At 40.7% G+C, this 25094-nt stretch overlaps 1 protein-coding gene and 1 long non-coding RNA gene across 8 annotated transcripts in view; both read left to right on the top strand.

Moving 5' to 3' along the window:
• LOC143738228 (uncharacterized) overlaps nt 1-25094 on the top strand; it is a 202897-nt gene that overhangs the window by 63774 nt on the left and 114029 nt on the right. The gene's annotated exons all lie outside the window — the stretch shown is intronic.
• Nucleotides 1-25094, top strand: part of LOC143738227 (supervillin-like) — a 196364-nt gene that overhangs the window by 104982 nt on the left and 66288 nt on the right. For all 6 annotated transcript variants that reach the window (XM_077230243.1, XM_077230244.1, XM_077230247.1 and 3 more), the window contains 3 exons: nt 13807-13847; nt 21999-22477; nt 23026-23161. In XM_077230243.1, coding sequence (XP_077086358.1) covers nt 13807-13847; nt 21999-22477; nt 23026-23161 — 656 coding nt within the window. The remainder of the gene's footprint in view (nt 1-13806; nt 13848-21998; nt 22478-23025; nt 23162-25094) is intronic.

The following is a 25094-nucleotide window of genomic DNA, read 5'->3' as shown; positions in this document are numbered from 1 at the left end:
CATTAGTGCCGACGTGAATAATAATCTTAGAGATTTTACGATTAGCATTAGCCAGCACTTTTAAATTTGCTTTGATGTCAGGCGCTCTGGCTCCCGGCAAACATATGACTATGGTGGCTGGTGTCTCTATTTTCACGTTCCATGTAATAGAATCGCCAATAATAGGGAACATTCAACAGGATTCTCAGTGGGGTGTTTCACTGAGTGGGGAGTGTTGAGAATTTATTTGTTAGAAGACTATTTAAAAGAATAGTTACGAAAGTTAAGATTAATAAGTTAAAATGAATAAGTTATCAATTTAATACACAATACTAAGAGTTCATGTTTCATATAGATATGTGGTTAAAAACATTCTATATGTAATTATGATTTGTGAATTGACTTCATTTCCCAAGAGGCATAGAGCAATGGAAAAGGCACGTGATGTCGTGAAGTTTGTTGGTAATTTTGCAACAGCCATCTTGTGAACGATTTGCTGAACAAGCACGCTATATTTTACTTCGTTTTAAACGTTTAATGAAAAAGAAACAAAGCAACGTCTCTCATCGTCATTCCTAGTCTATAAGACGATAAATGTACAACATTTTTGGTGCCGGAAACCCGGGAAACAGAAGACTATTAGTGAAGAAGACCACAAAGAGCGGCCGGTCGGTATGGAACAACTTGAAAGGTCCAAAAGAAAGCGTCGGATGATACGGAGTTCCACAACGAGACTGCTAAACCAGATCAACGTCGAATTATTAAAGGGAGACAAGGATATCGACCGTGTGCGGGACATGTTAGCCGTGTTGACATGTTAGCCGTGTTGTCAGCAAAGGAGGACAGTTTGCCCGAGCTGGACAATAAAGTGGAGGAACACACTTCGCTGGAGGACGTGGATGCGGAGATTGAACTGCAGAGGAATACAGAGACCGCGTCATCGAGATGAAAGTGGTCCGAGAACATGAGACATTGAGTAACCCACGGCCTGCTCAGTCAAGTGATGGTAGCGCAAACAAACCAACAGTGAGAGTGCCTAAGCTACAAATTGATAAGTTTAGCAGAGATGTTAGTGTATGGCAGGGATTTTGGAGCCAGTATGAGACTGCTATTCATAGCAACAATGCACTTTGCAAAAAGAAAAGTTTACTTACCTGAAAACTTATCTTACTGGAACGGCTGCAAAGTCAGTAGCAGGACTCACACTGATAGACAGTAACTATGATGCATCAGTTGATATTCTCCAAAGCAGATTTGGAAGGAAAGATCTCATTGTAAATGCTCACGTCTAAGCTTCTGAATCTCACTCCTGTAAAGAAATCATCTGATGTCTGTGCATTAAGGCAGTTATATGATGACTGTGAAATTCAAATCAGAAGCCTAGAGTCATTGGGAGTGGTATCAGACACCTATGGCGGTATGTTGTGCCCAATATTACTCCAGATGATGCCAGACAACATGGCTCTTGAATACAGCCGTCACAGAGGGGATGATGATGAGTGGAATGTGCCTAATGTGTTGAAGTTCCTGCAGAAAGAGGTTCAGAGCCGAGAGAGAACTTTACAAATGATGAAATTATACAACCAGAGAGAAAACCAGTCTGCTAACAAAACATGCAGCAAATCATATTTAGCCAGTGATGTGAAATTAAAGAAACCAAGCATGACATCTGCATCTGCACTACGAATTGGTGAACAGAAAATGCAAAACTGCCTGTTCTGTGATAGCACTGAACACAAATCTGAAAAATATCCAGACCTCCCGGTGTCAGCACGCAAGGAAAAACTGAAGGAGCTTGGCAGGTGCTTTGTGTGTCTGGGGACCAAACACATAGCCAGGTTTTGCAGGTCAAAGGGCATGTCATGTGCCACATGTGGAGGCAGGCATCATGCAGCCATTTGTGAGAAAAATGAGACGAATGAGACATCGAAATCTCCACCTGCTGCGGCTGCCAACATTGACACTGTTATTTCCTCAGTAATTCCCCAAGCGGAGAAAGACAAACCTGACATTGCGAACACTGTGCTGCTACAAACTGCCAAGGCATGGGTTGTAGGACACAAGCAGGAAGATGGTCCGCTGCTTGCTAGATGGAGGTAGTCAGGGGAGTTTTGTGCATGAGAATGTGGTGAAGGTGCTGCAGCTACCTGTTACTAGGAAAGGGACACTCACTCTTCACACATTTGGCTCCTCTGCTCCAACAACGGTGAGTTGCAATATAGTGAAGCTCAGCTTGGAGAATGTATGGGATAATCAGCAGGGAATCGAAATCGAGGCAGTTGTCACCCCCAAAGTGTGCACAGCGCTGATGAAAGTGCCTGGTGAACATATACAAAGAGAAATGAAAAGCAGAGGTCTTCAATTAGCAGACTGTGCTGGAGATGATAAACCTGAACTTTCTGTGCTAATTGGCTCTGATTATTACTGGCAGATAGTATCAGGCAGAGTAGAGAGACTGACAAAGAGCCTAGTGGCACTGGAGAGCACTTTCGGATGGGCAGTGCAAGGCTCAGTAGCAGTGTCCAGCATGACAGAGACGACCTGCATGCATATTCAGCTCAGTGAGGATGCACAGATTGATAAAAAGCTGCATGCATTCTGGGAGCTTGAGTCCCTGGGCATCACAAAGGAGACGTCTGAGAGCCCAGAGGATGTAGAAGCATTGCAGCGGTTCGAGGATACCTCCATCTTCAAGGATGGGCGTTACCAAGTGGAGTTGCCAAGGCGACAACATAATCCTCCACTTCAAGACAATTACTGCATCGCAAAAAAGAGACTTTGAAAAGGAAACTAAGCAAGGATGTCACACTCTACAGCAGATACAATGAAGTTGTGGAGGACTACTTAAAACAAAGAATGGCAGAGGATGTGCCAAGGGAGCATGCATCATCCCAAGGCAGTCAGACATATTCCTTACCTCATCACGCAGTATTGAGAGAGGATAAGGCGACAACGAAACTGCGGGTTTTGTTTGATGCGTACTCCCACGAAAATAAAAGTCCCTCACTAAATGACTGTCTCTTAACAGGTCCCAATCTGAATTCAGATCTGATGAGTATTTTGATAAAATTTAGACTGCATGAAATCGCATACATGGCAGATATCAAGAAAGCATTTCTGCAGATTTCACTCTCAGAAAGAGATCGGGACGCTGTAAGATTTCTGTGGTTCATAGGACCACCAACAGAGGAGAAGGACGTGACGCTGCCCATGCTCAGAATGACGAGAGTGGTGTTCGGAGCTTCGTCAAGCCCATTTTTACTCGAGGCACCATTAGGAAGCATTTAAGACAGTATGAGCTAGAACACCCATAAGTGGTAGAAGTCCTTAGCTCCTCACTCTACGTCGATGATTTTATTTCAAGTGCAGGTGAGGTGACCAAGGCACATACAGTGACAACGACAGCGAGGAACATTATGTCTGCTGCAGGCATGGAGCTATGTAAATGGTTGACAAACTCTCTCTTGAGCTCAAAGAAAAATGGCAGAAAAACTTGATGGATTGTGCTGTGCAACCAGAATCACACGGGTCTGTGCTGAAGGTTCTGGGTATGGTGTGGTGACCGGCCACTGATGATTTTGTGTTTGACCTCAGGGGGCTGTTTGATATTCTGAAAGAAAGAGAAAACACAAAACAAAGTGTTCTGCAGTCTTCTGCGCGTATTTTTGACCCTCTAGGATTCCTGACTCCCTTCACTATCAGGATTAAGTGTTTGTTCCAAGAGATGTGGGAGAGAGGGCTCAAGTGGGACGAGGAACTGCCAGCTGATCTGACGAAGAAATGGCAACAGTGGTGCTCAGAGCTCCCTCAACTGCATCAGGTCTCAATCCCACGATGGTATCAAACACACATACCACAGCAGGATGGTCAAGAGTTAAAGCTACATGTGTTCTGTGACTCGAGTGAAAGGGCGTATAGTGCAGTTGCTTATCTTCAAGGAGAAACAAAGGAAGGAGAAGTGACCATAAGCCTGGTTGCATCCAAGTCCAGAGTGGCTCCACTCAAAAGGATGACACTGCCACGCCTGGAGCTAATGGGTGCAGTAATAGCAGCCAGGCTGGGGAACACCCTCGTGAAAGCACTGCAGCTAGACAAGACACAACTCAGACTATGGACAGACTCAATGATAGTGCTGCATTGGATTTGTGGTTCTGCTCATAAGTGGAAGTAGTTTGTAGCAAATAGAGTCACAGAAATCCAGTCTCTAACTGACCCACAGTCATGGTCTCACTGCAAAGGGAAAATGAATCCAGCTGACCTGCCCACCAGAGGCCTAACTGTGCAGGACCTGAAGCAGAGCGCATTGTGGTGGAATGGTCCTTGTGTTCTGATGTCACCTGATCAGTCAGAGAGCACTCAAGAAGATATTCAGGAAGATGAGGTAAGGTCTGAACTCAGATCCAAATACCAGATTGTTAAGACCAAGACTTCTTAAGCCCTGTTTTATGTCTGGAGAGGTACAGCAAACTAAAAACAGTGCTCCGGGTGACAGCCTGGATAAAGAGGTTTATCTACAACACCCGCTCAAGCACAAAAATCAGTGGTGAACTGACGGCAGAAGAGCTGAATGAAGCAGGAAAAAACTGGATAAAGGTGATTCAGAACCAGAGTTTCAGCTCTGAAATTGATTTGCTGAAAACAGGGAAATGTCCCCACACTGACTCCAGAATCCGAGAGCTAAAACCATTTCTGGATGAAGAGGAGCTGCTCAGTGTTGGAGGAAGGCTCCAGCATTCTGATCTCTCTTACAGAGAAAAGCACCCATGGATTTTGCCCAACAACCACCGATACACAGAAATGTTGGTGCAGTATGAACATGAGAAGATAATGCATGCGGGTGTACGAGACACTTAAGTGCAGACAAGAGAGAAATATTGGGTTTTGAGGGCACGAAAGGTAGTGAAGAAGGTTGTGTCCAGATGTGTACTCTGCAAGAAAGTCAAGGCAAAGGCTGGGCAGCAGACTACTGCGCCACTGCCAAGAGACAGAATAACAGAGTCACCGCCATTTGAGATCACTGATTGGACTTCGCAGGGCCACTCTATGTGAAGACACAGAACGTCATGACAAAAGCGTATATAGCACTGTTCACTTGCGCTGTAACCAGAGCGGTGCACTTAGAGCTGGTCTCACATATGTCTACAGAGAACTTCCTGCTAGCGTTGAAAAGATTAATCTCAAGAAGAGGATAATGCAAGGTGATTTATTCAGATAACGCCAAGATGTTAAAGAGAGCGGATCAAGATTATTAGGAGCTCTGGAAAGGCATTAAAGATCCACAGCTACGGGAGTTCTTCTCTGAGAAGGGCATCACCTGGCGGTTCATCGCTGAAAGAGCAGCCTGGTGGAGCGGATTCTGGGAGCGGCTGGTAAGGTCAGTCAAAATTATTCTCAGAAAAGTGCTAGGCAGACCTAAACTCAGCTTTGAAGAAATGTGCACCATTCTGACTGAAGTTGAAGCCATAATAAACTCGAGGCCGCTCCCTTATTAGCACAATGATGTGGACGAGTCAGAGCCACTAACACCTGCTCATTTCTTGGTGGGCCAGAGACTGACCTGCTTGCCTTCTAAGCCATGTCCAACTGAGACTAACCATACAACAGCGAACAAGGAGGAGATGAACAGGAGGTGGCGCTACAGAAAAAGACTTATGACCAACATCTGGAACTGATGGCGGAGAGAATATTTGCTGGATTTGAAGTCTGCTCATCGCTGCGACACCCCACAGTCTTCTCTGCTGAAGGTCGGAGATGTTGGGCTCATTGGAGAAGATAACTCCCCAAGACAAAGCTGGAAGAATTGAGGAATTGTTTCCAGGTCGTGATGGACTTGTGGGGTCATGTGCAGTTCGCACGAGTTCAGGGACTGTTCTGCGGACACCCCTCCAGCTTTTGTATCCTTTGGAAATTATATAAACTGTAGTTTATGGGGGGGAGGATGTTGAGAATTTATTTGTTAGAAGACTATTTAAAAGAATAGTTACCAAAGTTAAGATTAATAAGTTAAAGAGAAATAAGTTATCATTTAATACACAACACTAAGATTAACAGTTCATGTTTCATATACATATGTGGTTAAAAACATTCTATATGTAATTATGATTTGTGAATTGACTTCATTTCCCAAGAGGCATAGAGCAATGGAAAAGGCACGTGATGTCGTGAAGTTTGTTGGTGATTTTGCAACAGCCATCTTGTGAACGATTTGCTGAACAAGCACACTATATTTTACTTTGTTTCTTTTTCATTAAACGTCTAAAATGAAGCAACATCTCTCATTGTCATTCCTAGTCTATAAGACGATAAATGTACAACAGGGAGAATATATTTGTTATGGTAATCGGAACGAAAGAGCGGTGGTTTGTACCACAACTACAGCATCTCACAGTCACTCAATTGCCCTTTCTTCATGGGCTCTACAACCGGAACCGAACAATGCACAGTGTTCACTAAGCTAGTCGCATCGAAAGCAGTATTTAAAGCCCTTGACTCTTACAATTAATCTCAATTAAAGTTTGGATGCGTGTATCTAGTTCTGAAATCTTCTCCGTCAGCTGGACTATCTCCCTGCATTTATCACATGTAAATCCTGTGCTGACAGAGAAGGCTATGCTATACATCTTACATGAAGTGCAAGCGACAATAAGAGGAGAAGATGACATGACTCACCGTGTTTGTTGACTGATCCTACTCACCACAGTTGTTGATGGACTTGTAAAAGGCGTGAGCGAAATAATTAAATAAAGAGCGCACGGATGGCATGCTAACAGGCTAGCGAATTACTAGCGTGTTGTGCTAGCAACGAATTTAGATTGAACTAGCGATGTCAGGTTAATATTTTATGTTGAATAAGTTATATTTAGCAGTATAAACAACAGGGAATGATAGTAAATAATGATTCAAAACAGAAAGATATTCTAAGCTTACAGATTCAAACCAACTCAACAGCAGCAGCAGCAAGGCAATTGCTGTGAAAGCGGCCTGATTGAAAATTGTGGCCTGGTTTTGACTGACAAAGGTTTCAACAGAAGTCATTCTTTCTATTGTGTTACTCACAGACCTCCCCTGTTGTTAAACTGGAATGTAAAATAAGACACAAAATACATCACTGGACAGAGACACTTACACACTGCACACTGAGCAAATCCAAGACAAACATTAGCAATAAATGTTTTTATAACCTGTGACCAAGCAAAGGACAACTGGCTGGATGAATGGATGGATGCACACAGACATAACGTACACACATAAAACTGCACTTATGAGAAATGAACCTTGCAGGTTTTTTTTTTTTTTTTGTTGTTGTTGCTTCGCCCAAGTCTGTAAAATATTTTTGGTATTTTGGCTATTACTACTGTGATGTAATATGTGCTTCCCAGTATTATGTTTTTTTTGCTGAACATAATTACACAATTTACTGAACATACAAGCCATGAATATAAATAAGACACCCCATAAAGGTTTTAGGCTAGGAGCAGAAACATCCTTTTCTTTTGGTTGTGTTGCAGTAGTTCAGTCAGTATGACAACACGTGTGCTCATCAGGGTTGGGCGAAATTCACAACTGAAATGTGGACTGTATATTCCTCCATTGTCGAAAAAGTTGAAGTTAAACCCTTAACGAAATGAAAGGTATTTATGAAAAATGTTTGAAAGGATGTACACTCATGTACAGTTGGCCACACCCCACAGGATGTTGAAATGTAATGATTAGAGGAGGGATTTACTGAATTACAAAGCAAGGAAATTTTGCACAGTAAAACTTCATGCTGATTTGTACTCGGCTTTCGCCAAGATAAGCACCAACTAAGACGTAGCTTTACAGTAACCTATGTTTCTCCATGCATTTACGATTCTTTCCATATGGTGATGTGAATCTCCTTCTGTCTGGTGTTAATAGCTGCAGTGTATTTTGCGAGTCAGCACACACAACGGCTGCAACCACAGTGCGGTCCCCCCATGACAACCGTCTGGATTGAGCTGAGTAGGGGACATCTCTAGTGTCTTAAAAGTGGGCACCTTCCGTCCTCAGTGTTTCGTCAACTAGCCCACGACACCTCAAGAAGGATCGACAGTGACTCTGGCGTCCCAGAGTCACTCCCCTCCGTCCCCCAATTAACTGAGCCCAGCTTACTAACCTTTACATCCTTCCTGCTGCTGAGGTTGCTCCTTCCTCGTAGTTCACATGTGACCAAACCACAATCTCTCGCAATCTCTCCGCAACCCGACCATACGCGCTAACCCGTTTAACTAAGGCTGTCGAGCCCCACTGCCGACGTTAAAGCGGGTCAGTGGCAACGGTTCCGTATGGCTTACTACCGCAAAACAATACCAATTCTCATTCACGCAAAATACACAGGAACGTAATAACTGTAATAACTATGCAAACTATACAAATAAAAACAAACAGACTCTTCAAGTTTTTCAGGAATTCTTCGAAACCGTAGCGTGGCGGCCTGTACACAGCCAGACAGAATCTTTCCGTCTCAACCACTGCCAGTTGCTTCTCCTCTCTGCTGCTTCAGATAAGTTCTTTACTGTGCGACGCAACTCTTGGCCACTGAATCCGACATCTCTGAGGAACCGGGTTGTGTGGTGTGCCACAAATCCTCGACAACCCACTTCCACTGGATAAACCCGGACTCTCCATCCTCGCTGTTCTGCTTCAGTGGCCAGCTGAGCATACCGCAGTTTCTTCCTCTCATATGCCTCATCTACAGCATCCTCCCATGGCACTGTTAACTCTATCAGTTGAACAATGCGTCCTGATCCAGACCACAAAACAATATCTGGTCGGAGTTTAGTGGTGGCAATCTCAGGTGGAAAAATAAGCCATTGATCAAGATCAGCCAGCATTGTCCAGTCCCTAGCAGCTTCCAGTTGTCCTGGGAGAGAATTGGTTTTAAGACCTTTTCTTTGCGGTTGCTCGCCTGGGCGGAGGAATATTGTCTTCTGTGTGTAATGTTTTGCTAGAACAGGTGGCCACTTATTGGTCATGTTACGCTTGTTTTCCAATGCTAAAGCCAAACATCGGAGTACTTGGTCATGGGCGCCAAGTAAACCGACCTTGGCTTAGAGCCATCTTACATACTGTCAAAATGTGCCTTAATGTGGCAGGTGATGAACACAAAGGACAAGAGGTATTCTCTCCTACCCAGAGGTTTAGGTTCTGTGGTGATGGGAGAACATCATATGTTGACCTGATAAAGAAACTGGTTATACTCTCTTCCAATGACAAAAGGTCTTGCCAGCCCATCTTGCGTTGTTGCACACTCTCACATCTCATCCACTCTCCCTGCTTGGCCTGGGAAATGGCCTTTATACACCTCATCCTCTCATCCTGCTTTTGCACCTCGTTGACTACCAGTTTCCTCCTTTAAGCTGGGGCTGCCTTGTGCCATTTAGGAGGAGCTAAACTGAGCCCAAAACCCCCTCTTCCATGCTGAACCTGTCCCACGATATCACCAATTTGAAGGGCAGCCTTGCCTCTTCCACAGATTTCTTTGCTGACCACTTTCTAACAGTTTTTAACACAGGTCCTGCATCCCTTAGACATTTGTTGCGTGACTCTACTAAGGTAATTTCCAGTCTGACCTTGGCACACTTAAACTCCTCGGTTAAAGCAGAGACTGGCAGCTGCAATATTCCTTTACTATAAAGTCCCACTCTGCTGAGGCAGCGTGGAACTCCCAACCATTTCCTGATATATGAACTTATTAACACTTCCAGCTTATCCACTGTTGTCAAAGAAACCTCGTACACAGTCAGTGGCCACAGCAACCTCGGCAGTAGACCAAACTGAAAGCACCAGAGTTTTAGTTTGCCTGGTAGAGCGCAGCTGTTTATGCTCTTCAACCCTTCCACTGCTTGTCGTCTAACTTCTCCCACTCGAACTGTGTCCTTTAGATCCCCATCGTACCATCTCCCAAGACTCTTCACTGGCTTCTCAGAAACTGTTGGTATTGCCTCACCATTAATAAAAAATGTTTTATCTACTACCTTGCCTTTAATTATGGAGATGCTCCTTGATTTAGAGGGCTTAAATTGCAAGTGGAGAAATGGTGCATCCTGCCATTATTCCAACCTCTAAGCATTGCCATGTAGTGCTGAATTCTAGAGTTGAGAAACTAAATTGCAAATCTCCAAAATAGGCTTTCACTAAATTTGTTATCGACATCGGTACCCTGAAAAAATCAAATTCTGCCCAAAGAAGCTCATGTGGCACTGAACCATATGCCTTAGCCAAATCCAGGAATGTCACATGGAGCTCCTTCCTCTCCTTTTTAGCTGATTGAATTCGTTGCCAGATAACATTGATGTGTTCCAAGCATCCTGAGAATCCTGGAATGCCCGCTTTTTGAATTGAAGTGTCAATGAAGCCATTCTTTAATAGGTAGGTTGACAATCTCTGAGCAATAATGCTGAAGAAATTCTTACCTTCGACGTTTTATAGTGAAATAGAACGTAACTGACTGATGCTTGTAGCATCTTTTTCTTTGGGTATAAAGACTCCACCTACTCGGCGCCATGCTCTAGGTACAACCTGCTTATCCCATGCCACTTTTATCAATTTCCACAGAATTCGTAGAACTCCTGAAGCACTCTTGTACACTCTGTACGGAACTCCATTAGGCCCTGGAGATGATGAAGCCCTTGCCTTTCTCACAACCTGCTCTATCTCTTTCCACTTAGGTGCAAATACCTCCATTTGGTATTCTTTTGGATTGATCGGTGGGATGTCTGACGGAACTGACATAGGCTCATGCCTTTTTGCATCTGTATGCGTTTCCTCCAAATATCACTCTAGCTCAACCCTAGATGCTTTTAAAGTGCCATTCTTCTCACTGGTGAATAACTTCTTTACACATTTGAATGGGCCTTTATAGAAATTAGCCCTCGCACACTCCTTCTTTTTGTAGCATTTCCGTAGGCGCTCAGCTCTGCGTAATGTTGCAAGCTTATCTTTTATGGCCCTTTGTAAGAGATTGAGTCACTCCTTCTGACTTTGTTCTGCTCTTTTCCATTGCCTCCTCAGCTGTCTCCTTTCTCTAACTAACCCTTCAATTTTCTGCTGCCGTCTAGACACTGCAGGACTAGTTTGTACTTTTTCCTTCCTTTTTTCCACACCAAACCTCTCACTTCCATATGCGTAAATGATGTCACCAAATTTATCCAGCTTCTTTTCAACTGTACCAGTTAATCTTTCCAATGCAAAGCATAGATCTGTGTTTACCGTGTCCCATGCAGTTTTCTCACAAGCTCTTGGCTATCTAACTCCAGGCCTATGCCCGTTGAGGTTCTTTTCGCTCTTATGCTGGTTAGTCTGACCGGGTTCACAAGTATCAATGTGTTCATCACTAACTGTGCAAACTCTCCTCTCCTCTATGACAGGGGTGCTGATATCCTGCAAAATGTGGTTTGCTTCCTGTCGCTGGATTTCATTCTACTGACTTCGTAAGAAGTACTGATCAATGCGAGGCCCTTGTCCCTTCTCCCTCAAGCATTTCATTTTCCCTTGATGAATCTTCAAACCCCTGACCGTTGTCGCCTTGCTCCACCCACAGACACAAGCTTGGAGTTCATTGATTTGCTAACTGCAGAACCTGAACTAGTCTTTTGTGAAGTACTCTCCATACTCATATCCGTTTCCATTCCAAAGTCGTTAACCATGTTGTCCAACACTGAGTCATCTTCCGTCCCTGCTCTCGCAGACTCTAGGGGTATTTTTCTCTTGAATTTGTCAGAAGCCTTGGGCAGGTGTCTCCAGCATCCGGTAAACACAGAGGTGGATGCCTCTCGACAAGGGTAGCTAACCCTTACCAGCCCCACTGGGGCCTCTTTCCTCCTGTCAGCTGACTGTCCAGGCTGTCACAAGGTCTTTCCCTTGTTGCCAGCAGTACTATTCACTGCAGTCACTGGACGTATCCAGATCTTCATGATTTCCATTACACGAGAGTAGATGTTAAAACTTCATTTCTTCAACTTCATACTTTCAGACGTAGCTTTAAAGTAACCTGTGCTTCTCCATGCATTTACACTTATTTCCATATGGTGATGTTAATCTCCTTCTGTCTGGTGTTAATAGCTGCAGTGTATTTTGCACGTCAGCACACGGCTGCAACCACAGTGCGTTCCCCCCATGACATCTCTAGGGTCTTCAAGTGGGCAACTTCCGTCCTCAGTGTTTCGTCGACTAGCCCACGGCACCTCAAGAGGGCTCGACAGTGACTCTGGCGTCCCAGAGTCACTCCCCTCCGTCCCTCACTCAACTCAGCCAAGCTTACTAACCTTTACATCCTTCCTGCTGCTGAGGTTGCTCCTTCCTCGTAGTTCACATGTGACCAAACCACAATCTCTCCGCAACCCGACCAAACGCACCAACCCGTTTGACTAAGGCTGTCGAGCCCCACTGCCGACGTTAAAGCAGGTCAGTGGCAACGATTCTGTATGGCATACTACTGCAAAACAATAGATTAATAAGATTAGGAATCAGATACTTGCAGTATTGATTCCGATAGGAGGGGGGCCTTGGAGTAATAAAGGTTGGGAACCACTGACATAAAATATAGATTAACATGGCAGAGGTAGAGCTGCATCTTCCACCAAATAATTACAAATCCAATGTTTGGAAACGCACAAAGTCAGAAGACACTTAAGTTAATTTATGATTTGCTGTCTGTCTTAACCAAAGCGAACTATCTGTATTGAATTGTATAGCATTATATTTTTTTCTATTGCATCGTATTGCATTGAATAGCAATTGTTGAATCGAATCAAAATCGTATCGCACTACATCGTAATAGGGGTGAATTATATCGCATCAGTAGCCGCTTTATATATTTTTAATGTATTGTATCGTTGGCTATTCATCAAGATCAAATCGCAATGAATGCACGTCTACTATATTCTATATATGAATACTACTTCTATACTCTTCTATACCTGAAAAACACTGTTTATTTCATTTGTATCTTTGTTTTATTTATTTGAGCTATTGCTAATTTGTTTATTAATATATATATATATATATATATATATATATATATATATATATATATATATAAATAATGTTTTAAATTTATATTAGTTAGTTAGGTTAGCCATAGGGTTGGTGATGGCTCAATGGATAAGACACATGCCTTTGGTGTGAGAGACCCTGGTCCGAATCCACTGTGAGACACCATTGTGTCCCTGAGCAAGACACTTAACCCCTAGTTGCTCCAGAGGCATGCGACCTCTGACATATATATAGCAATTGTAAGTCGTTTTGGATAAAAGTGTCAGCTAAATGAATAAATGTAAATTGGCAAAAGTTCCTTGTGTAAGTGTTCTTTAGGCTGCTGATTTTTTTTCATGGTTTTTAGCTGCAACCAAATGTTTTGCAAAAAGAGACACAGAATAAATATGTTTGATCTTAATGTTTAACTTAGACATTTATTTTACCACATTCTAAACTTGGAATTGTAATTGTTATAATTCAAATGATAGCCAACCCTATTGCCTTCTTATCATGCTCTTACTGAACAGATGGTTTTTGTATGGTAATTCGCACAGTGGGTCGAGGTCAAGAGAAGTTCTTGAAGATAAGAGTTTATAGAAGAGCATAAGTGTGTATGTGTGAAGGTCTCTTTTTTAAGTTATTTTTCTATTAAATATCAAAACCAAAACAAACTGTGAAACGATCCTTCTGGGAGCATGACTTCACTCAGTATATCTGATATTGTGTGCACTGCAGTATGAGGAAAGTTTACTTCAGGCACGTTGATTGTTGTGCATGCATCTGCGTTTGTGCACATTCTGACATTACTCTTTGTGTGTGTGTTGACAGATGACGGGAAAGCAGATAACGCCAAAACGTCTCTTTTAAAAGTAAGTGCCCTTTATCTGTAAGCACTGTAATGGACAATTCATATGAGTAGCAATATTCAATTTGAAATGTAATATGCAAAATGACAATGCAATATGTAAAATGGCAATGCATTTCTGTATTTGAATTTACATTTTCCATTACATTTGTGCAACGTTGATAAAAAATCAATTATATAATTTCCATTTGCCATTTCATACACTAGTTTTAATATGTAAATTAAATACCATGGCCGTGCAGAGACCTCTGGAGGGGCAGGTGCTCAAAGAATAAAAGGGGGCACATGCGGAACAAGGCTTTAAATAGGGCTGTGCTCAAAATATCAATACAGTAATATATCAATACGGATGATTCTGTATCGATACAGTAGCAAATGCATTGATGCTGTTTTGAAAAAGAAACAGAACAGAAAAGACTAATTTTACGTTTAAAAGTAAAAAAAAAAAATTAATGTGGAGTGTGCACCTATTAATAACTCTGGGATTAGAAACTGAAGTATCTTAAGTTGTCCCAACCTGATGGCTTTTTCTTCTCTGTTATACAGAATAATAAAGAACAGCTGTTATAGTAAACTGTGTAGGAAAAAATCAACGTGGCCCATGTTTCGTACAGTATAGTTTTATTTAATGCCATATCAGCATCTATGGCTATTTTCATGGCATAAACTGATTTACACAAATACAAGAGTTACAGTTCTACAATGAAAATAAAAACAAAGCAAACAGAAACAGCAATTAATACTTTACAAGATTTTTAACATTAATGTGATACCAGTTCTGGTATATTCTTACTAAAGTCCTTAAGTGAGTTTGCTGCCTTTGCTGTTGTTGTTACTGCTGCTGCTGCTGATACTGCTGGAGCTGATCTGAGACTGTAGACATTAAAACAAACATATAGAGATATATTAGCTGATTAAATCATTTTAATGTGACCATGACAAGATGTAAAGACTGCTGACAGTGTTTGGAACCTTCACTAGCTCACTGACCTGCTGTAAAGCTGCAGATTCTGCCCAGGCTGCTATAATATAATAATATAATAATAGTAGCCTATATAATAGTACTAGGGGAGAGGTTCACAGAGGCTTCTGCACACAAAACATAAGATATTGGTAAGTGGTATATATTGGTATGTGATGTGATAATAAGCCTAAACTCTTACCAGATTTGTGATGATAATTTTTATGGCACTATACGTTTTTTAAACAAATACTGTAATAACAATAATAATAATAGTTTAAAGTAAAAATAATAGTTTTTAGTCGAATAACATAAAAAGACCAGACCCCTCGACGCCCGTGAAACTTTTCTCCCTCATACAGCAAGCTAACGTTACTTCTACAGCCTACACACAGCAATATAAACAACATCTCAGCATGCTCTTCACGTCGTTCTTGTAAAATAATAATAATAAGTAAACAAACATCAAAATCACTTCGCTGAGAATAAAACACCACTTACCAGCACCCGCAGAGTTGAAGATATCCTCTGGTAGTGCGCGTAGCCGCGCGAAATTAAAAAATGTGCGTGCAGCGTGAGGAATCGTCCCGGATGAGTTCGTCAGGTGTAAGGTCATCATGTGGGTCATTTTATTTACGGCTAAATTATTATTCATTAATTTTACTAATAGTTAGATTGGGCAGGCATCCACAAAAGGGCCTTTAATTACAAAAAACAGGAGAGGAAATTTTGCCTTGACAAAAGGGCATTTTGGGCACCAAGGGGCAAAAGGGCAGGTGCTCGAGCACCCAAAGCCCCCACCCCTCCGGAGGTTGATGTCAGAGAGAAACACAAAAAATGGCACACTTCAGTTTAATTGCTGAAAAGTAAAGCAGCAGTTTGATAAAAGCGCTACATATATCTGATCAGCTATGAAAAGTAAAAAAACAAAACATTATTTTAATTATTTATTTTATAGACATTTGTATTCAGTTTAATGAGTCTCAACTTTACTCCCCAAAGACAAATTCATGTCTTTCCTTTTATGTTGGTATTATTAAGCTGTATGCTTCTGACTATGATTATTATGCCAGCATCTGTTCGTGGCATGGCAGGAAATGATCTTGGAGGAGTTACACTAAATGAAATGGATTGTTTACAGCTGAGCTCTGAAGTTGTCCCAAATGGAGTGCTGTAATGCAGCTGTGTTTTTCTTATAAGAAAGTCTGCAAGCTGGAGTTGAAGACGTCCAGGTGTCCAAAAGGACAGTTGGATGAAAACACCATAGTTTTTGTACCCAGAATGCCAGAACATATTGGGTCTGCAATGCATGCACACAAGGCTCGCTATATCTTCATGTAAAAAATTGACTATAAATGATTATTCAAAGCCCTTCAGATGCTCATTTAGCCTCAGGAATTGTATAAATATTATCTAATTAATTTACAATCTTGTTTGAAAAAGAGAATGATTTAGATTTTTCTTGCATGTGTGAAAGGGAATTCTGAAGTTAAAGGAATGTTCTGGGTTCAAGCTCTGATGACAGTATCTGTGCATGCCGTTGATAACCACAGACAATAAAAACTTACTTGTCCCTATATTTGTAAAAACAAGCAAAACTTTTCTGAACATAGAGACCGGGTACACACATGAATGGAAAACGTACATCGGAAATAAAGAAACACATGAAGAAAACGCATGCACCTAGAAAAAACACCAGATACAGAAACACGCTGTAAATGCTCACTACACACATACATAAAAATGTAAAAAAATAAAATAAAAAATAAAAAACACCTTTCTGGTCATCAACAACACCACTGACGAGTAGACATTGAACAATAAGCGGTCCCAGCCAGGTTTGTCACTTGTTGGGGTCCCCTTGAAACATTTCCGTGCTATTTGCAATGTGTTTCTGTATTTGGTTGAATTGTCAGTATTTGCAGCACATGTGTTGTTTAATGGCTTGGCAGAAAACCCAAGCCAATAGAATTTTTTTTAAGAAAACATAATTTACTTTTCTTTTGACTAAAATGCCATTTCATTTTAGTCATATTTTAGTCATCTGAATTGTTTTAGTTTTAGTCGATTAAATATCACAACATAGTTTGTCAACTAAAATAATAAGGTCACTTAAGACAAAATAGAACAAAGATACAATTGAAATAGTGCTTTAAGAAAATAACTGTCTGGTCTAAAGGTGGATGGTTGCTGCAATGCGTTCAAGATAACAACATATGCAGACGACATAACTGTAGTCGTGAAAGATCAAAGAGATATTGATGTTGTCATTCAATGTATCTCTTTATATGAGAGAGCGTCTTCTGCTAAACTGAACTGGAGTAAAACAGAAGCTTTTTGGTGCAATGAAAAAAAGGAATGTTGTAATGACAATGTAAAACCTGTTATCCCTGGAAATGTAAGGTGGGAAAAAGATGGTTTTAAGTTTTTAGGCATTTTTTTAGGTTCAGAAGAATATCAAAGAAAAAATTGGGAAGGTGTTAAAGATAAAATTTGTAATAGAGTATCAAAATGTAAATGGATTGTACCTCAATTGTCATATAGAGGGAGGGTACTGGTCATTAATAATCTTGCTGCCTCTATTTTATGGTATAAAGTAATTGTGTTAAACCCACCAGATGGATTCATTAAGGAAATTCCGAAAGTGTTTGTTAGTTTTTTTTGGAACGGACAACACTGGTTAAGAGAATCAGTACTGTATCTGCAGTTAAATGAAGGAGGGCAAGGCCTTATGGACATCAAGTCCAAGGTAGCTGCTTTCAGACTGCAGATTGTGAAAAGACTCCTTTATAATCAGCCGCAGAACTGGACTGAAATAGCTTGTGCGTTATTAAGAAGAGTGGGGCGGATGAACTTAGATAGACACCTATTCTTAATGAATTTGAAGGAAGTAGATTTTAGCGGACTCTCTTCTTTTTATGCATCAGTCTTAAATGTGTGGCAAATATTTATTGTTAAAAGAGAGCTGTCTGAAATAACCCATGAGTGGGTGTTTGAAGAACCTCTGATTTTCAATCCGCTCTTATCCAGTGGGATGTTAAAATCAAAAGGTGTTTGTGCAAGCTTGGTTAAAGCAGGAATATGTAAAATATGTTATTTTCGGCAGAGGGACAAATGGATTTCTGCAGAAACACTGGCCTCGAAGATTGGTGTTCATTCTGTTAGGATTGTTGAAAAATTATTAGCTGAGATGCAGGAGTTTTTTACTGTACCTGTGCAAGCAGAAATGGTTGAGACCGTATTCCCCAGCATCAGGGTGGGTGTAAATGTAGGAGACTGGCAGTAGGGTGATGGAAGATTACTGTCTTTTACAACTCCTGAAATTAGTCGTTTTGACACAATATATAAGAAGGTTTTTTATCTTTTCTAAAGATTTTTTAGGTTTTTATTTTCACCCTGTAGCCCAAGACTGGTTGCCCACTAAAGCTAAGCAGGGCTGAGCCTGGTTAGTACCTGGATGGGAGACCTTCTGAGAAAACCATGTTGCTGCTGGAAGAGGTGTTAGAGAGGCCAGCAGGGGGCGCTCACCCTGTGGTCTGTGTGGGTCCTAACGCCCCAGTATGGTAATGGGGACACTATACTGTCAATTGAGCACTGTCCTTCGGATGAGACGTTAAACCGAGGTCCTGACTCTCTGTGGTCACAAAAAATCCCAGGATGTCTTTCGAAAGAGTAGGGGTGTAACCCCGGCATCCTGGCCAAATTTGCCCAGTGGCCTCTGTCCATTATGGCCTCCTAATCATCCCCATGTATATATATACCAATTGGCTTCATCACTCTGTCTCCTCTCCACCAGTAAGCTGGTGTGTGGTGGGCGTTCTGGCGCAATATGGCTGCCGTCGCATCATCCAGGTGGATGCTGCACATTGGTGGTGGTTGAGGAGATTCCCCCTTCTATGTGAAGCGCTTTGAGTGTCCAGAAAAGCGCTATATAAATGTGATGAATTATTATTATTATTTTATCTTGTTTGTGTAAAATACTTAAATTTAAGAGCATTGCAAGATCTCCCAGAGACCAAATGGACTAATTTAGTTGAATCAGGGGCCTCTCCAAAAGGATGTTGGAGGACGTTGTATAAGACACCAATCGAGAAAAGAAGTGGAGATTTGCAATGGAGGATTTGTCATTGGATTTTAGCAACGAACTGTTATAAAGTTCATCTAAATCCTTTGCAAGGAGAAGAGTGTTTGTTTTGTGGGTTACCAGAAACAGTGTCTCATGTATTTATTGAATGTTTCAGGCTAGCAGGAATTATGGGTGTGTTAAAAGACCTGAGTCATGATTTTGGTTTCATTTTTACAAATAGTTTATTTATTTTTGGACCAAAATATAGCACCTCAAATAAAAGCAAAATTGTTTTGATAAATGTTTTATTTGGGATGGCAAAAATGGCTATCTGGCTGACAAGAAAGAGAAAAATGCAGTTTAATAGCGAAAATGATTCTTTGGACATGTTCAGAGCTCTGGTAAAGAGTAGGCTGGTTATGGAGTATAAGTATTATGAACTGGTGAATGATACCGAGTCTTTCTTCTACTTATGGGGGATTGAAAATGTTTTATGTAAACCCAACGGAGAGGGAGGATATAATGTATTGCTGTAAAAGAAGCTGTTTTTTTTTATTATTTTTTTTTATTTTTATTTTTTTTATCTGGATATGATTTTAATAGTAATATATTAATGTGTTAAATGTGTATACAGTTGTGGTATAGATTGTAATTAAAGAGATGTTAAAAGTCAAAGTCTCTCTCTCTCTCTCTATCTCTCTCTCTCTCTCTCTCTCTGTCTCTCTCTCTGGGTCACTGTGTTTCTGTGTTCCTCGCTGAGGGGTGTGTGGTTGTCCTGTTTTTCTTTTGCCTTTCTTTATATCCCTTTCTTTCTCCTTTTGGGAGAGAAATAGAGTTTGGTTGCTTGTTTTGAGGAAGAATGGAAGGGTCAGCCTTTGTTTTAGCCCAAAATGAGAGCCACAAACTCTCTCCATAGCCAAATATACATTTTAATACATAAAAATAAAAGAAAACATTCTAGTTTAATGATGGGAAAAGTGGTCTAAAAGGGTTGTCCCTATTCTCTTAATGAGCAATGGGTGTTTTGGGTGTGTAGGGTCCGGACCAATCAGACACACACTAATTATTCATATTCACTATATTTAATGAATATAAAGGTCTATGAAACTCTCCCCCAAAACTAACCTCACAAATGAAGTTACTTTGTCAGCCGGGTGTCCGGTTACAGAACACTTTAAGACTGATAACAGACTTTACGACCTCAAAGGAATGTGGCTACATGCGCCACATGCTTAAGAGAGAGAGACCATCTTTAATTAAATAAACTTTGCGGTGTTACTCTGATCTATGAAGGAACATGCCTCACAGAAACTGTGATGATTTACTGTCTCGTGTACTATTAGGTATAACAACATGGTATGTTTGATTGGGGTGTATGTGGTTGAACAACCACCCAACGGTCAATATAACCTCACCTGTATCATGCTTCCTAGCAAATTAATCCTCATTTAATGACACACACTTTGATGTACATCACCTTCTCTTAGAATGCAATGTGAATTTGTTATGTCTATTTGAGCTTGAATGAACAGTCTAAGCATGCTGGGGACAAAGACCATAAATCAACTAAGAGCCGCTTCCCCTCTCGGACATGTCACCTTACTCATAGGTCCATTCAAACCTTAGGGGTTGGTTCTTTCTCAGGGTATATCAGAGGCAGGCAACAGTGCCCGCCCTCTCTTAGTTTTTTTATCCAGCCGCAACACTGTTCTGGTGAGACTGTGGAGCCCCCTCCCCCTCCACGGGGGCCCCAGGGCCCAGCAGGCCTCGATTCCAACCAGATCCGGCCTCATGGAAAAGAGAGAAGACTCTCTCACAAAGAACCAAGGACAATCTCAGGAGTTTTGGAACAAAGACTCCAACCAACAAAGACTCCAACCAACAACGACTCCAATCACCCATCCTTCCGACTTCCTCACTTCTCCTGGGTGCTCGGCGTGGCCTCAACAGAGTCCCAGGCCTTCACCAAACCAGTCATGCGTTCCTGGAGAAAGAGAACGCTCAACCAACTTCCACTTGACACTGCCGGAACCATCAACGACTCCAATTTTCAACAACTTCAAGAATTGTTCCCATTACAAATGCAAGTATTCAATTCAATGAAATGTGAAAATGAAATTCTGATGGTTCTTCTCATAGACCCTCTTCCGGTTTCCAATTTCATCCTATCACTAACCTATTTATGTATTCATGTGTGTATGTTGTTTAGTTTATTTATATTCATATAAATATCTATATTTAGTTAATAAAACTTGTACATAATATGTATTTGGTTCTGTTTTGTTTGCAATACAAGTCACTTTACGATCACGGTTTTTGCTACTGGCTCAAAGTACTGTACAGGCGAAGAAATAATTATTCTTCGGTGGCCATGGAAGATACCCTTTATTAGAATAAATTAATAATCAAAATAGTTCGTTGGAAGAACTGATTAATTGATTGTAATATTAATTCAGCCACATCAAGTTAATCCAATTAACTGACCCAAATATTTATAATTAATAATAACAAGATATTATTGATTATTAATATTTCCAAAAAGCTGAGTTCCTTACAGGTGTAATGTGCAATAAACCAATCAGAGTCTCATCTCCCATTCCCTTTAAAAGCCAATTGATCTCGTGCCATGGCGGATTGCTACTTACATGGCGGAATTTGCAAGTAGAAAGATGTTCAGCTACTCCAGCTAGCAGACCATCTACAGGACAAGCTGGATTCCATCAAATCTTAATGTACACAATAATAATATTTTACATTGTAATCCTTTTATTTTTAATATTTGTCATGTTTGTGTGCTGCTGTACTGCATAAATAAGCAGAGTGTTCGCATATTGTGCACACAAATGGGTGGAAATGCATTTGCTATTTAAACAACGTGGCGCAGTGCGTGAAAATTATAACTGCATAGGGGCTGAAACTTGAAAAAAAACACTCGTGTTTCGCCTGGCGCCGCATTGTGCCGGGTGTATGATAGGGCCCTAGGAAACATTTCTATTTTAACGCTCATACTCACTAGTCATGAGACAAAAAAAATCATCAGTCTTTAAGAAACAAAAAGCATTTACAACAAAACACCCACCAAAATGTACTATATCTTTTCTTTTCTTTATTTGCATGGTTTCTTCTAGGCTAAACGGAATGATCAGAAAGTGAGAGAGAGGCATTGTTCTGTGGGCACAGAAGAACTGATTGTTTCTTTTGGAGCTCTTAAGGTGGATGAAGAACCAAAAGCTGTCATCCCAGTCCTACAGAGACAGGACTCAGGTCAGCACAACATAAAAGGCATCCTGAAGAAGAGCTGCTCAACCAGTCTAGACTCCGAACACGCCGAGCTGGAGTGTATCACAACTCCTGCCATCAACACTTGCAAGGAGCTGACTGTTCTTGATGGAAAGAAGGCCAAGGATGAAGAGGTTGAGGATGACAAGGATGAAGAGGAGGATAGAGACGAGAGGATGCTGCAGGGAGAGGAAAACAGCTCGAGTGAGACTTCCCGCACTCCTTCCCCAGATTCTGTGGACAAAACCCCATCTATCTCCCAATATGAAGAAGGGGAGGAGCTAGACAGCAGCCTGGATGGGAGCATGAGCTCCTCCCTCAAAGAGAGGTATGATGGGAAAAGGAGTTTTAATTTTTAAAAGCATTCATATAACTCAAACAGTAGAGCATGGGTCTAGCAACACAAACGTTCGATTCTCAGGGAATGCATGAACTGTTTATATTCTTTTTGGATAAAAGAATCTGCCAGATGCATTAATAGGACTGTTATAATTGACCCTGATTATTTGTTTAAAAGTTTGTTTAAAAAAATATAATAATATGTATTGACTTTTATTATATTTATTCACTGGTGTTTTGTTGTTGCAATTTTGCTTATTTAAAAATTAAAAATATCTGTTAAATAGATTTTTAGACTACCTGTACTGGGTTTGAACCTACATATCCTTCATGTGCACCAAGGAACGACATGCACTTCTAACTTCTGTTTTTACCTTTTACCCAGCTTTGAATGAAAAGTCCAAATGAAAGTCCCAAGAAAGTCTATTGATGGGATGTTTGTTATACTACTGACACAGTCTAAACACAGAAGCTGCTTAAGTGGAAAGTTCACTTTCTATGTCTGTTTCTATAATACGTTTCCTCTACATTTGGCAGGCTGGCAGAGTTTAAGAGCAGTGAAGACGATTGCCGAGGAAAGCTTAAGAAGAATAAGCAAACCGATGTGGTCCAGGCTTCCCTGGCTGACCGTTACTCCCAGCTGCAGCAGAGTGAAAATGCCTGGAAGAAGAAGGTACCCACACACTAAAACAGCAGCCACTTTTTCCTGTCAGTAGCAGAGAGAAATGGGCTGAATTAACCTAAAACTCTCATACAACTTTTCACAGTACACAACACTTTTGTTGTTGTGTGCAGTTTGGGGTTCATGAAGTGTCTGTGTTGGTTGGCTATAGGATGGAGACAGCATAACATAATAGACTGCAAAAGAACGTCTCCTGATGTGAGGAGTTGTTTGTGGGATGGTGAATCCACTGGGAGGGGTGGGGCAGGAAGAGGTGGTTTCCAGTGCTGAGTCAGCAAGTTCCTCAGCTTGGCTGTCCTGATGAGAAGGGGTGTGAGCACAGGAGGAGGATTTCCACTCAGTTTTACCAATTCCTGAAATTTGATATTCTACAGTCTCTCTAGTTACATGCATTCTCAGTACAAACATTTAAACCCACATATTAATAGGGAGAAGTGTGTTTCCCCTATTGCTTTAAAAGGTATTGTTCATGCAAAAATAATTTACTTGAATAAATGTAATCTAATGGCAATAACAATTGTCATTTCCATTTAGTTTTGGAGAAAAACAATCTCATATTTAAGCAATTATGATGATAAAATTGAGCCAACTTCCATTGATCACCTGTGCACACACAGGCGCTATCCCAAATGGAACACATTTGTTTTGTATGTTGTTGTTTTTTTTAATATGTTTTTTTATTTAGATTTTTGTATGTGTATTTTTTTTTCTCGGAAGTGTTGTATTGGGAGAGCTGCATAAAGATTCTTCTTTTGTACAAGTTTCTCTTTTTGTGTTCCACGGTTTGGAACAACATGAGTGGTACATTTTTGGGTGAACTATTCCTTTCAATACCTAGTAACTTAGTAAGATTATCTTAACACATTTAATACCGATCAGTCTGTGTTACTGGTCACAAAAAGACAGTAGCCGTAAGTAGAAGAACAAACTAAATAAGACTTAAGCCGGGCTCAGACTACAAGCTCAGACTACAGGGTAGTCACATAAATGCACAAGATATAGTACCTTTAATGCCCTGTTGATGGCGATAACACTTGTTTTGTAACAGAAATAAACTGCTGCAGAAAAAGTTATGTGCCACGCAAAATGTAATGTAATTGCATTATTCATTTTAAATGTATTTGAGTAAAGAAGAGTACTTGTTAAAAAAATGGTCAAATTTAGTATAGATTATTATATTATTATAAGATATTAGCAATTTTTACACTCTAAGTACAAAGTAACCAAAAAGATACCGAAGTAGAGTAACTAACTATATTTACTCAAATACTTTACGCTACTGGACCTTGTTTTATTATGATTGATCTTGTTTCCCATGTAGCCTACAAGCAACATGGAGCAATGCACACTCTGTTTAGATCAGATAAGTCATTTATTCACATAATATTCAAATATAAACGATTGTAAATGTCGTCAACATCATATATGTCTGAAGTATTGAAGTCTGTCAGGTAGCTAAAATATGAGATTATTGCAAATCAAACAATCTGCTGTTTTATTCCAATCATTACTCCTGGTCAAAGGCTTCTGTAAATATTTAGTTTATATGTATGTTTCAACTAAAATGAATGGTGCAACGCAAAATATTTAGTAATGCGTAAGTTTTAACTTAGTGCCACTTTACATCACAACTGGGCTAAGTTGTAACTAATGCACTGCTGGTGCAACCGGCCCCAGGAGTTTTAGGCCAATTTATCCCCGATTTACCCCTCCCGACAATCTGAGGAAAGATCTCGTTCAGGACCTTGGTCCATTCCGATGTTCAGCACAGATTATCTGGAAATTAGGCGTTTTCAGATTTAATTTTAAATCTCCCAATCTGCTTTAGGACACATCGGCTGCTCCAGTGATATAAATCATGTTTGATATTTAGGATTTTAAATCAGGATGGTTATGACTATGATTAGGTCAGTACTTTTACAAT

The sequence above is a fragment of the Siphateles boraxobius genome, unplaced genomic scaffold (assembly GCF_051911475.1).
Source record: "Siphateles boraxobius isolate OS27281-9 unplaced genomic scaffold, OSU_SipBor_1 140, whole genome shotgun sequence".
Lineage (NCBI taxonomy): Eukaryota > Metazoa > Chordata > Actinopteri > Cypriniformes > Leuciscidae > Siphateles > Siphateles boraxobius.
The sequence above is the reverse complement of the archived record's forward strand: the minus strand, read 5'-3'. Positions and strand labels throughout refer to the sequence as shown.